The sequence below is a fragment of the Nestor notabilis genome, unplaced genomic scaffold, assembly GCF_000696875.1.
Source record: "Nestor notabilis isolate BGI_N333 unplaced genomic scaffold, ASM69687v1 scaffold21414, whole genome shotgun sequence".
In the NCBI taxonomy this organism is placed as follows: Eukaryota; Metazoa; Chordata; class Aves; order Psittaciformes; family Psittacidae; genus Nestor; species Nestor notabilis.
This window is the reverse complement of record NW_009924566.1, coordinates 17,753-29,716: the sequence shown is the minus strand read 5'-3', so window position 1 is coordinate 29,716 and position 11,964 is coordinate 17,753. Positions and strand designations below refer to the sequence as shown.

General features: G+C 39.4%; 1 protein-coding gene across 2 annotated transcripts in view; it reads right to left on the bottom strand.

The window, feature by feature from the left end:
- Positions 1 to 11,285, bottom strand: part of CREB1 (cAMP responsive element binding protein 1) — a 16,010-nt gene extending 4,725 nt beyond the window's left edge. Inside the window, exons 1-5 of one of the 2 annotated variants that reach the window (XM_010012661.1) lie at positions 11,164 to 11,285; positions 7,625 to 7,771; positions 5,588 to 5,688; positions 2,872 to 3,014; positions 1,224 to 1,406 (exon numbers count right to left, since the gene is read on the bottom strand). In XM_010012661.1, coding sequence (XP_010010963.1) covers positions 1,224 to 1,406; positions 2,872 to 3,014; positions 5,588 to 5,688; positions 7,625 to 7,771; positions 11,164 to 11,277 — 688 coding nt within the window. In that variant the 5' untranslated portion in view covers positions 11,278 to 11,285. The remainder of the gene's footprint in view (positions 1 to 1,223; positions 1,407 to 2,871; positions 3,015 to 5,587; positions 5,689 to 7,624; positions 7,772 to 11,163) is intronic. The other variant, XM_010012662.1, reaches the window with a different exon arrangement.
- Between the last annotated feature and the right edge of the window lie 679 nt (positions 11,286 to 11,964).

Sequence of the window (11,964 nt, the reverse complement as noted above, 5' to 3'; positions counted from 1 at the left end):
CCTGCTGAAGAAGTCTTCACTTGTGCTTGGTAACTTGATTTGGCTTGCTGTATTGCTGTGCTACTTTTTCCCTTAGTATATTTCTTTTTCCTTCTCTAGTTTCTGGGCAGTTTTAGCAGTTTTAAGAAGATGAAGGATGGGACAAACAGCATTTCTAGTTATGCTCCAAATGCCTATGTGCAAAAGGAGGAACTGCATGTGTAAGTACTTGGCACAGAAAAAAGGGTGTAGAAACGTAGCATTTATTCCAACAAGAACGAGACGCTGCAAACTAGGCACTAAGCTGCTTCTCTAAAATGAATAAGGTCTTGGGTTTCTTTTGTTTATTTATCTAGGAGTGTGTTATATTTGCCTGAGCTTGTAAGTAAATACAGTATCACCTAAAGAAATCACATATTCTTAAGAACAGAAAAAACAGAAATCAGTGCAACAACAGTATTTTTCTCGGCTATGTATATACACTGATGCCTGGAGACCTCTTCACTGGACAACTTTCAAAACACCTGCTTTACAATCATAAAAGCAGGGGTATGCTTTTCTGTTATTTTTAATAAACAGATTCAATAACTCCCCAATTTTTAATAAACCAAACCATGTATTTTAATACAATAAAAAACCTCAACTTATTCTAAGTTGAAGTAGCCCCGCTTGCTCTGAGTGGAAGGCTAGACCAAATGATCTTTTAAGGCACTTTCCTAAACTATTCTATGATTCTAAGACTCAATGGTTAAGTACTTCATGACTAGTCACAAAAGCCACAAAAGGAAGAAATGAAAAAGGGAAAAGAATACTTCTAAGTAAAAGTGTCCTTATAGAAAGAATCAAACAACCTTCTTACTCACTTTAATGCTTTGCTTTAAATTTACTATTGTTGCAGTTCACTGCCTGGGAGAACTAAGAATTCTAAAGTGGTATCAGTTTTTGCAGAGATGTTAAAATAAAATTGTGTGGACAAAATACAGGAAATACAGCCTGGAAAACCAAAAATAAATGTGTATTTTTAAGAAGTAAACTCAAAATATCCACAATTTTATAAGCTGAAGGGAAAGGCTCCAAGAAAATGTTACAAATAGTTTTGTCCAGAATTTCCTTTAATATCTTTGGAGACTTATCTGTGCCAAAGCTGTTAATTCTGTTTCCTGACGTTTTAAGGAGTTAGGTTGGCAACTTGTATCTGCATGGAGAAAATGTTATATGGAATGACTGGCTGTGAAGCTTCTCACCTTGTACAACAACTTGGTTACTGGGTACAAGTATCTGTTGTCCATCTGTGGTCTGTGCATATTGTAAAATGGTGGTGCCAGGTTGGGTTGCAGCTGCATTGGTCATAGTCAATGTCTGGAGACCTTGTACTCCATCTGTGCCATTGTTAGACAACTGTATTGCTCCTCCTTGGGTAATAGCAACTGAATTAAAAAAAAAAGAACAGCATTTAAGACAATGATTTTCTCAGTAACATACAGTATTAAACCTAGATATGGCAGAATAATGATCTGAGTTAAATCCCTTGAACTCTTATACACCCACAAATCAGACACATGGCTTTAATGTACATTAAAGAAATCATGCTTTGAAAGCAAGTTGTCAGTTAGTCATGAAACCTCTATTTTTTTGGGGTGGCAAAACCCACAGCCTAAACCACAGATTAGTTTCTCTGATAAAACAGTATCACATTGAGGAGGTAGAATCCTCCCCCAGGAAATACTTTTTAATTTCTTAGTTAATATTTTCTCTTGGTTGGTTTAGAACTTTTCCTCACATCCTTTCTTCTCATGTGAAATTCCTCGCCTTCTCCATGCTTTGCGCCTTTCACTTTCCTACTGCTATTACTATCCATTTTGTGTTTCACTTTCTTCTTGCTTTGGCTTCTTTTTTTCTCCTTCTGATTGTATCCCCCTTCTCTACAATTTCCTCAGAGCCTCCCTAGCAGTGTTTTCATTGACAAAGGTCCAGTTTCAACTTTTTTTTTTCCTTCAAGCAGTCTTACTTTGCTGGGTTTTTTCCCTTTTATTCCCTCAATCCTGTCATGCAGGTGTGCTGAAACATCACCCCTCATTTGTGATTCCACAGGATTTCACTGTGTTCTTATATACAGGCACACCAAAATCTCAAGAATCTGCACAAGCAGTTATTTTACAGTTACACTAGGAAAGCAGAGTTAACCACATCAGTTTCAGTAAAATTAAACAGGCTATTAGGCAAAGTGGCTAAGGAGTAAACAGATACAAAATTTTAAAGAGGTTTTAAGACAAGGGTACAAACAAGTAAGTTCTTTCTCCCTTTGGTATATTTAATACTCTGTGTTTGTGTGAGACAGCATGTGAATTCTAGCTTTACTGCTGTATTCTCAATCCTTAAAGCACTTAAAGCACAATTAAAGCACTGTGTGAAATCTAGTGAATAAAGAAAACACAGAATCATATATTTATTACATATTTTTAATAACGTGGCTGAAGTTCTTATTTTTCCAGGACTTTCTAAAAATGTAATTGCAGACTGTAACGCTTTTTCTATTAATGAGGTTACAATTTTGTGAACCAGTATTCATCATCTGCCAGGAAAAAAAGAAACTTCTGAATTACCTCATCTGGTTCCTGGAGTGAAAAGTTTGTAACAGCATTATGGTTAGTCCATATTTTACCTCAGGATGCATTAGCTGCACTAACTGGCAAGAAGTCCCAGAATGTTAACTGAACATTTCAAATACTTACAACAGGAATGTGTTTAAAAGACTTGGTTATCAAACAGTCAAATTAAAATAATCTTATTTTCACCTCCTGCTTTGTCCTAGTCCAAACAGTTATAGAAATTATAGTTCTTCATCTTCTCATCCCCACTTACTAGCACCACTGAGAAATTCAGACTACATACTGTACTGCCCACTGCTGGTTTGGTAAATGGGAGTTGGCACCGTAACAGTGGCGATGGCAGGTGCTGCTGTTTCCTCTTCAGACTTCTCTTCTTCGATCCTTGGCACTCCTGGGGCGTCTGAGGACAAGTCATTCAAAATTTTTCTGGCAAAGACAGTGTGTTGTAGAGATTTTAATAAAAATTGGAGGAAAAGAAAAAAAAAGTTTATTTGATACATAATGCTGCAGGAAACTGAAAAGTGCAATACGCCAGCAAGGAAAGTACGGGTGCAGAATGGAAAACCTGCACCATCTTCAACGTCTTATGGAGAGGACTGTTCAAAGTACCATTCACAGATGGGCAAGGAAGCCAGCACAGAACAGCTGTGTTTTAGTACACAAGACAAAGATGCCTCTCAGCAGGTTCTTCTCAACACAAGTATCGGCTGTCACAACCTTCCCTTTTACTTAAAAGCATGTTTCTCTCTAATGAATTTTTACTTGTTTCCTGCTTGTAGCCACATAAAGATTTGACGAAAGCAAAAGTATATAAAACCTTGTCTCCTCACGTACACTAGAGGAACTGCTTCATTTCAGAGACTGCAAACTTCTCAGCCAGAGAGCTGAGTACAAAGGAAGTCAGCAGAAATACTTGTACAGAGCAACCAGTTTATAGTGTAACACCTGCCTGGGAGGCAATACTGAGTGTGTTTGAGTCAAGTCACACAGTTATGTTTACAGGTGCCCTGCCCAAGCAAGCTGTGACAGTAGCATGGGTAAAAGAAAAGAACACGTGGTTTAATTACTTTCAAAGGTTAATTATCCAAACCAAAAACTGCTTAAACATCACTGCTACAGGTCCCACTGAACATGACTGCAAGACTAACCATAGCAGTTACTGCAATTTGCATCATGTAGACCAAACACTGTCCCTCAGAGAACTGTCAAGCCCTTTTCACTGCTGGCATATTTTATTATGTCACTGCAAAATGCTACTCAGGTAAAGGGCGACATCTTTTGTAATTCTCCTCATGTTTTCGGGTGGACTGTCACTAGAACTCAAAGTGTGATGAAGCAAACACAGCTGCAGACCCCAAGCTCCAAAGCAATACTGATTTCCTAAATAAGGCTCCTAAGGCTTTGGGAGCCAGAACATCTGTATGGAGCTATTTGGCGACAGCAGTCACTCTGCTAAGCAACTTAACAAACAGGGCTTTGCTGATGCTGGTTTGATGGTGTGCATGCAAGAACCCCAGCACTGCACAAGCACTCCACTGTGCCAAGCACCACTTGGACAAATGAAAAATTCCCATCCAGAGAGTTTGCAATTACGTGTTAGACCAGAAAAACTAGTAGACAAAACAGATGAAGAGCCTTCTATTCTGTGAACCCATCTTGTCTCTGGGGCCAGATACAGCAGCTTGAAGAACGCCCACCAGGAACTCATCCACACAGCAGTAGTCTGGCTCAGCCTTTCTGATGTGATTCCTACACTGGCCCACAGTCTGAGCTGCATATACAAGTTTTACAGTTACAAAGTTTTGCCGAGTCACCAGAATCTGGTTTGAGGACAGAGGCTGTGATGTGGTACCAGTGCATGCAAAGGAGTCCATCTCAATGAGAAGCAAGCATGCACAAGTGTCCTCTTCTCAGCTTTGCTGCTTGTTTGCTTAGCTCTGTTGTCTCACAGTATACGCCATTCTTCAATACACAGTAAAAGCCAGTGCCTCACTGCAGAAGCAGACTGCAAGGAAGTCTGTGGCAGCCTTGAAGTTAGCAACACTGCTCCTCACACATCTATCAAGGCTTGGGGTCTTCAGCAGTGACTTTCAATATCTGCACCAGAACAGCCTTGAAGGCTGGTAGAAGAAAATAATCTGCAAGTGCTAATAAATGGTTGAGATATGCCTGGGCCTAGAGTCTAGCTTGTATTTCTAAAGTTATGCTCATGAAGAAAAAAGGAGCATGTGAATATACTGAAGCAGCAGTAATCTACAAGTCACTTAAAACCAGAACTCCCGAGCTGTTCCTTAATGCTATTTAGCATGTTTTAAGAATGAAAAGTGAGATTTAGTACAGCCAGAAAAAGCTGTACAAGGGCTTAATTAATAAAGTAACAACACTAACACCATGTGAAGGAGCACATGAACTGTTGTTATCACAGAAGTATTTGCCATGACAACTAAAGATACTAGATGCCTATCACTACATTCAACTCATACCCTGGCTTCTTAAACTTTAAACACAACCAATTTTGCTTAAGCCAAATTTTTCTCTGAGCCACAGAACACCACATGTTCATCGAAAGTCTCATGGGAGAAAGGAATTAAGTTTGACTGCTGCTAGCATTTCAACAATGATGAAAAACAATAGCTGATTTTTTGCAGACTACAGATTATACAGAAGCCACCTGCTTGCAAAGCTTCAGTGTATTTTATGTATTAACTATCCATTAAAGCTACCTCTGAGGGACCTAGCACAACGATACCTCAATGTTTCACAAATGTGGCAATTAGCTTATTCTCAGCTCATTTCTGTCTTAACTGAGCGTAACAGCTGAGATTTCTTCTTCCTCCTCCTCCTATTATCTCTTTACATCCTCTTCCATGGAAAACACATTGAGGAAAAGAGGCACCCATTAATGGTAAATCTAGAAACAACTATATAATCACACTGTTGGTCTCCCCACATGAGGAACACATCCATCAAGCAAATGCTTCTGCTTTTAACTTCCGTACCTGTAGGAGGGTCGTCTGGAAAGGATTTCTCTTCGTTTCTGTGAGTCTGTGACACTGTCTACTGATTCCTGTGAATCTTCACTTTCTGCTATGGTGGAGATCTGTAAATAAAAACAGCAAACAAACTTAACAAGACACTTCCAATATCTTTATTTCAAGGAAATGTTGACATCCTGGGAAAAACACTACGATACAAGTATTCTACAGTGCTTCTACCCAGTCAATGAACAGAAAGGAGAAGCTGTTTAGTAACAGATCCAGGGAGTTATCTACCCATGAGAATGTTCTTTATAATTTAAATACTGTAATAAGAAAATATAAACAGTAATTCCATGCACTTTTTGCTTTCCATAATTTCTTGTTTCCATCCATTTTAACAAAACTCAGAAAGATTTTTTAGTAAAATTTAGGGAGAGAATAACTAAAACCAGATTAAGATATCAGAAACGACTGGAAACAAAAGAGCAAAATACTGAAGTCGAGAAACATCAACTTATAAATCATTGGGTGGATAATGTTACAGAGACTGCTGTTGGGTGGAAATTGTCAAACATGAAGATGCTAAAAAACAACCCAGTGCTGCAATTCTGAACATCTGTGCTAAAAAAAGACAAAGGTTTATGAAGGAAAGCTAAAATGTTTGTATCAATCACATTTGTGTGCCAAAAATGTAAAACCATCTTTGATACGTAAAAATAGAGACTGTTTTCCAGAAGACTACACTCATGTGACAAATGTACAAAAGCTAATGATAGATAGTGAACAGAGAAATGCCTGTGTGAGAAACCTACCTCACAGCCTGTCATTTTATGCACTGTAGGAAAGATTCCTAAAGCCTCAAAAAGGTTGCTGGCGCCCACATCTCAGTTATCAGATAGAGGGCCTGAATAGGTCTGAGGCTGATGGTGAACCACCAGGCTTTAAATACCCAAACGTGCTGGCTTTGCACTGAGCCAGGTGAATTCCAAGCATGGTTTCAATGTCAGTCTCTTATCTTCCACCTCTGGGCTAGTAACTTGTCCACTTATCTGAACACTGCTCACCTCCAGTAGATTAAAACTCTAAAGTTTTGACTCCAAGGGCTGAGGGGGGTAAAGCCTGCCAGAAACTCAGCACTAAAGCTGACAAGGAGTAAACAAAGATTATTATCACAATGACCTAATTTTAAATTACAATGTCTTATTTTTTAAAATAATACCAAGTAAATATCTGCATCAAGTAGTCACAATGTCTGCTTTTAAAAATGAAACATTTTTTGTGCTCAGTGTACCAACAGCAAAGGAATGATGTACAAATCCTTGCCCTGTGTAGCTGCTGTATGCCAAGCAACTTCTCTTTCTGCATTCAGCGGCACTGAGTTTAAAGTAGTAAAAAAAAAAGAATAAAAAAATATTACAGGTTTTACAGATCTCAGACTACTTGTCTCTTATGTGCTCAAGCTACCTCATCATATTGTATTATCTGGCTTGCGTTACAGAAGAGAAAATGTTAAGGCTTCAAAGGCAAACAAAGTTCAACAGCAAATTTTAAACCCATTTTTATGAGAGGACTGATAGGTTTATTTTAAGGACCATTAACACAGACACCTGTTTTGTAAACCAATGCAAGTATTTTTGAAGTAGCAAAGACTCTCATTCCAGAATATCAACCTCATCAATGATTAAACATTATTAAAAAACCCAAAACTTTTTGCTCACTTCAGAACCGTATGAACTCTTACTCAATAAAAATGTATGAAAATACAATGGAGAGAAAAGGTAGAGTAATACTGTAAGAAAAAACATGAAGCTGTTAAAACTCACCCACCAAATTCTAGAAAGAAATGAAACTCAGCAATGTTTATAAGTGGTAAGTGGTTAAACCAGAACAGAAAAAGTCACAGAGCAGCAAAGAGTGTACAGATTTTGCCTTCAATATGCTCTTAAAGTTTATGTAAGCAAAACCACAGTCTAGAACACAAACACATTAGAAATTAGAGAACTGACAGGAGTACTTGAAAGGCCCAATTAATGTATTAGGAATTTCTTCCGTCAGTACCTGAACTGTCTGGACCTGTGGAGACTGAATAACTGATGGCTGAGCAGCCTGAATTACTCCATGCACTTGAACCGTCTGCCCATTGGGCAGCTGAACTAAGGTCACCGTGGGTGCAGAAGATGTTGCGTGAGCTGCTGGCATAGATACCTGCAACGAGACAGTGGACATAAATTAGGTTATTGCAAAATCTTCGTATTTTACTACCAAGAATACACAGTGGTCAAAAAATTCTGTGTCTTCTAGACCCCAGTTAGACGACCCAAATGTTTCAGTGTAATATAAACTCCCCTGAACTGCCTAAACCCAACATCTGACCTACTTTACGAATTAATCTAATGCAGAATTTCTGCAGGCTCAAAACATCACTTGTAAAACCACTGATAAAATGAGAAAAACACAACTGCCCCTATTCTGAGGTAACCTAATAAAAACACATTATTACTTTTCGCTTACTTCAGTTTAGATACTGCTAGGACTTGGGTGTACTCCTACAGACACTGCTGAGTCAAAGGCAGAAGCATATGGGAGTGGAGCTATTTTTGTTCTCACTCAAGAAAATGCAAAGTGTTTGCCAGATGTATGAAGTTAAAATTCTTAGGGAGCCATATCTTCTGGACTTTCTAGAGACTAAACCACACTGAGTAGCTGGTGAAGTCCATTTAAATGAAGAAAGCTGATCACGTGGTCAGACATGGGTTTGCAGTGAGAAACAAATGGTTTGTAGGCTATTACTGTGATTCAGTGTAATAGGTCAACACAGATTCTAGTCTTAATTTCTATGACATTTTAAACACTCAGTTCCTAAACACAACTTTGTCTCTCCAGCACAGACCTGTAGGCACAGCAGCTGTGCCAACAGGGACACACTAATGACTTCAGCAGGGTATATCAGCACTGCGTGCAGAGCCACTCATGTCCTGTGCAGGGGCTCAGGCTCTGATGACAGCGATACCCACACAGAGCTGTTCACATCACACAGGGAAGTCTGACTCTGGCAGGTCACAGGAACTATTATGGACAGCTGAAGGGCCATGCACCGAGGTTGCTGCGTGGCTCGGCAGATACCCCAGAGCACATCCAGTACTCAGCAACTGTCTGGTGACATGATACGCGTGTTCATGGCTGGGGGTGCTCCTGAAAGGCAAGAGGGTGCCAGGGCTGCTGTACCAGCCAGCGTACATGGCCCTCGGTTTGCATCTGACTCACACCATCACAGCGCTCAGGGAATGACTATGATGTGTGAGCTGCTCTGGCAGACCTCAGCCAGGTTATGGGTCACTCACTAGCCAGCCTTCCACTAGACACCCAGGTTTGGAAAATTTAACAATCCTCCAGTGTTCAACAGCATTTTCAAGGAATTTGACCCATGTAGCTACAACGTGAGAAGGGGCTGCACTGCTGTCCTACCTAATCTCAAAGAGCTGCTATGTACCGGATGCAGAAGTAAATCCTCTGCTGTCCCCATGGACATGTGGTTCTCAAAAAGGTGCAGTAGCTCATCTCTGCATTTCCATAAACATCCACCACCTACAAGGAAATCTTGCTTAACAAGAGAATTAAAGGGAATGACACGTAGAGCTCTCTCCTCCACAGCTGTCTCTCCCTAATCCATAAACTTGTTTTTGCTTCTACCTTTTTCAGGAAAACAGGCGCAGCATTACGTGGTGGTACTTAACTCACATCTGAGAGAAACCAGGGCTGAGATTAACATGAGAACACTTTCCTTTAGCAAATTATATTGCCTTACCAAGGAACCTTTTTTAATAGTGCACGTCTGACTAAACAGTCCTTGGCAATGACAGCAAAACTGATCAACTGGAGGCCACTCTGTGACTGGATTAAGCCAACAGCAGAGTGTAACTTCCGCAGATGTCTCTGACTCATACCTTGTGGAACTGGAACGAGTTTCCTTTTGACTCTGGAAACTACCCTGAACTTACTAAAAACGCAGCAATTAAACTAAGCTTACAAGAGGGGTGGCCTTACAAGAGATAATGAAGGAATTAAATTGACATAGTTAGTTAGATTTGCCTAAGCCTCTGATGGTATTAAAAATACCATAATAACGTAACATTGATGTGAACAAGACAAGGAATTACGTTTAGACTGTTTTATCACCTCAAGGAAAACAAAGACTCGGGAAAAGCTAAGGTGCAAATAATACAGTGGATGACAACAGAGGAAATTAGTAAAAATATAACATATTTGTGGTTCATACAGATTTTAACCATAGCTGTATAGCTTTTCCTTACTTGGAAAAAAACATCATTCAAGTACTGGGGTAATTTTGCCTGAGTGAAATGGATTCAACCCACTACATAGTTGCAAGTTCAGCTACCTGGAGGTCAGTGTGTTAGCACATTAATTTAAAGCATTCTTGCTTTTCTGGACTAAATCGTAATGCATACCAAGTGAGAAGCAGTTTACTGGTTTTGCAAGAGAAATAAACTACTTCCACTCAGTTCACACTGAAGTGTTATTCACACCACCTACATCCTGTGCCTAAGTTAGACAGTGAGAAAACTGCCCAAAGAGGCAAGCTGGTGCAGGGCAGCTGGTGGCCTGCAAATTCACACTACAGCTTCACACAACAAAATCACTCTGTGCATTTTAACAGCTCCAAACCCTACACTATCACTTGAATGGAAGTGTACTAGCTCTGGCTTACCAAAAGGTGCAATGACTTTAAAAATACATTAATAATTTATAAAATACGTGATTTAACACCTGTGCCACTTAGAAGACACTCAATTCCCCAAACTATGAGATTTAAAAAACCTGTTTGCTCTTCGCAGACTGCAAATAGTTTTAAAATTAAATGGTTACAGAAGAGAGCTGAACAGATTCTGTACTCATTTACACAATGGAGTTGCTTCTGCCAACCATCAATGTATCCAAGAATGAAACCAGGTTCCAAAATCAGAGATGTAGCTAGGTTCACATTTCTTGTCTCTCTGAAATAATTTGGGGATAATAAATGATCTTCTGCTGTCTCTCTCAACAGCCTGCAATTCTGTGAAATTCTGGAGACAACAGGATAACACAAGCTGTTGCATTGTTCCATTTGATTATAATGCTTGTAATACTAATCCCATCTGATAAGATGCTGTATTTGTTGCATTATTTATCTGTATTTTCATGTTTTTACCTCAGAATTAAACTGATTGCTATAGACAAGTTTCTAAAAAGAAAACGTAACAGCAAAACAATCCAGTCAATATAAAAAAGATACTAAACAACATGTTTTGGAAAAAATACCTTTCAGTGCTTTGGCAAAGAATGCTGGAAATATTCATCATTCTGTTAACATTACTCAGTTTACACACATACAGTTCTTCAGAACTAACACAGCCTAGTGTGATGGGAAGTTAAAAATCTCTACTGCTTTAGAAATGTGAAGACAAATAATAAATAAAACTATACATTGCACGTCCTTCAGAATCTTATCAATGGAACCTTCTCTCAGGCCCATAAGCAGGCATTATCCCTCTTAAAAAAATATCCAATAGGTTAAACTATTACACCATATGATTTTATACCTGGGCTAACGTTGCAATCTGTGGTTGTGCCTGTACTGTCATCTGTTGGGTTTCTGCCTCTGTAACGGCTGCATCTCCACTCTGCTGGTTCTCTGCTCCAGATTCCATGGTCATTTAGTTACCTACAATCACAATATTGGTCGTAAGTCTGGGTTGGTATGCAAGTCCATTGTTCTTGGTGGATCTCGCAGCAATCACTGCAGATGAATTCCCATTACTACATACTGTTTTCATTTGCTTATTAAAATGTTGCCAAACTATCAGCATTCAGGCAAAATATGTTCAAGCCAGGTGTCTGACTCACGCTGGTTTTTCTGTGTGTCATGTTTCTGAAAAACAGGTCCAGTCTCCTCCAGTGATGAGATGAGAAAAAATGTGGTTAGCTCATCTTAAAAAATTGTTTGAGCAAATGCACCACGATGACCTAGCATCTCTGCAATTTGGGATAATGACCAGCACTAACAGGAAGGGCACTCCTTCAGTGCCAAGTGGACAATATGCCCTTCCACAGATCCCCTCTCCCCCACAACTGCAATTTGCAGACAACCATTAGCAATTGCTTCTGTGTTGGGTACTTAGTTTTCAGTCTTCTTCTGTGTGACTAAATATGCAACATCTCCATGCAAATTCTTTCCACAACGAGACTGTCCAGCCCTGCGTCATGGCAACTTAAGTCTTCTCTAGTCCGTAGTTTGAAAGTCAGTAGACGTAACGATGGAAGCCATTTTTACTTGAACCTTACTGCAGATATGTAGTTTTACATTTAAAGGTACATAGTAGTTTGTCATGACCTAAGTATTG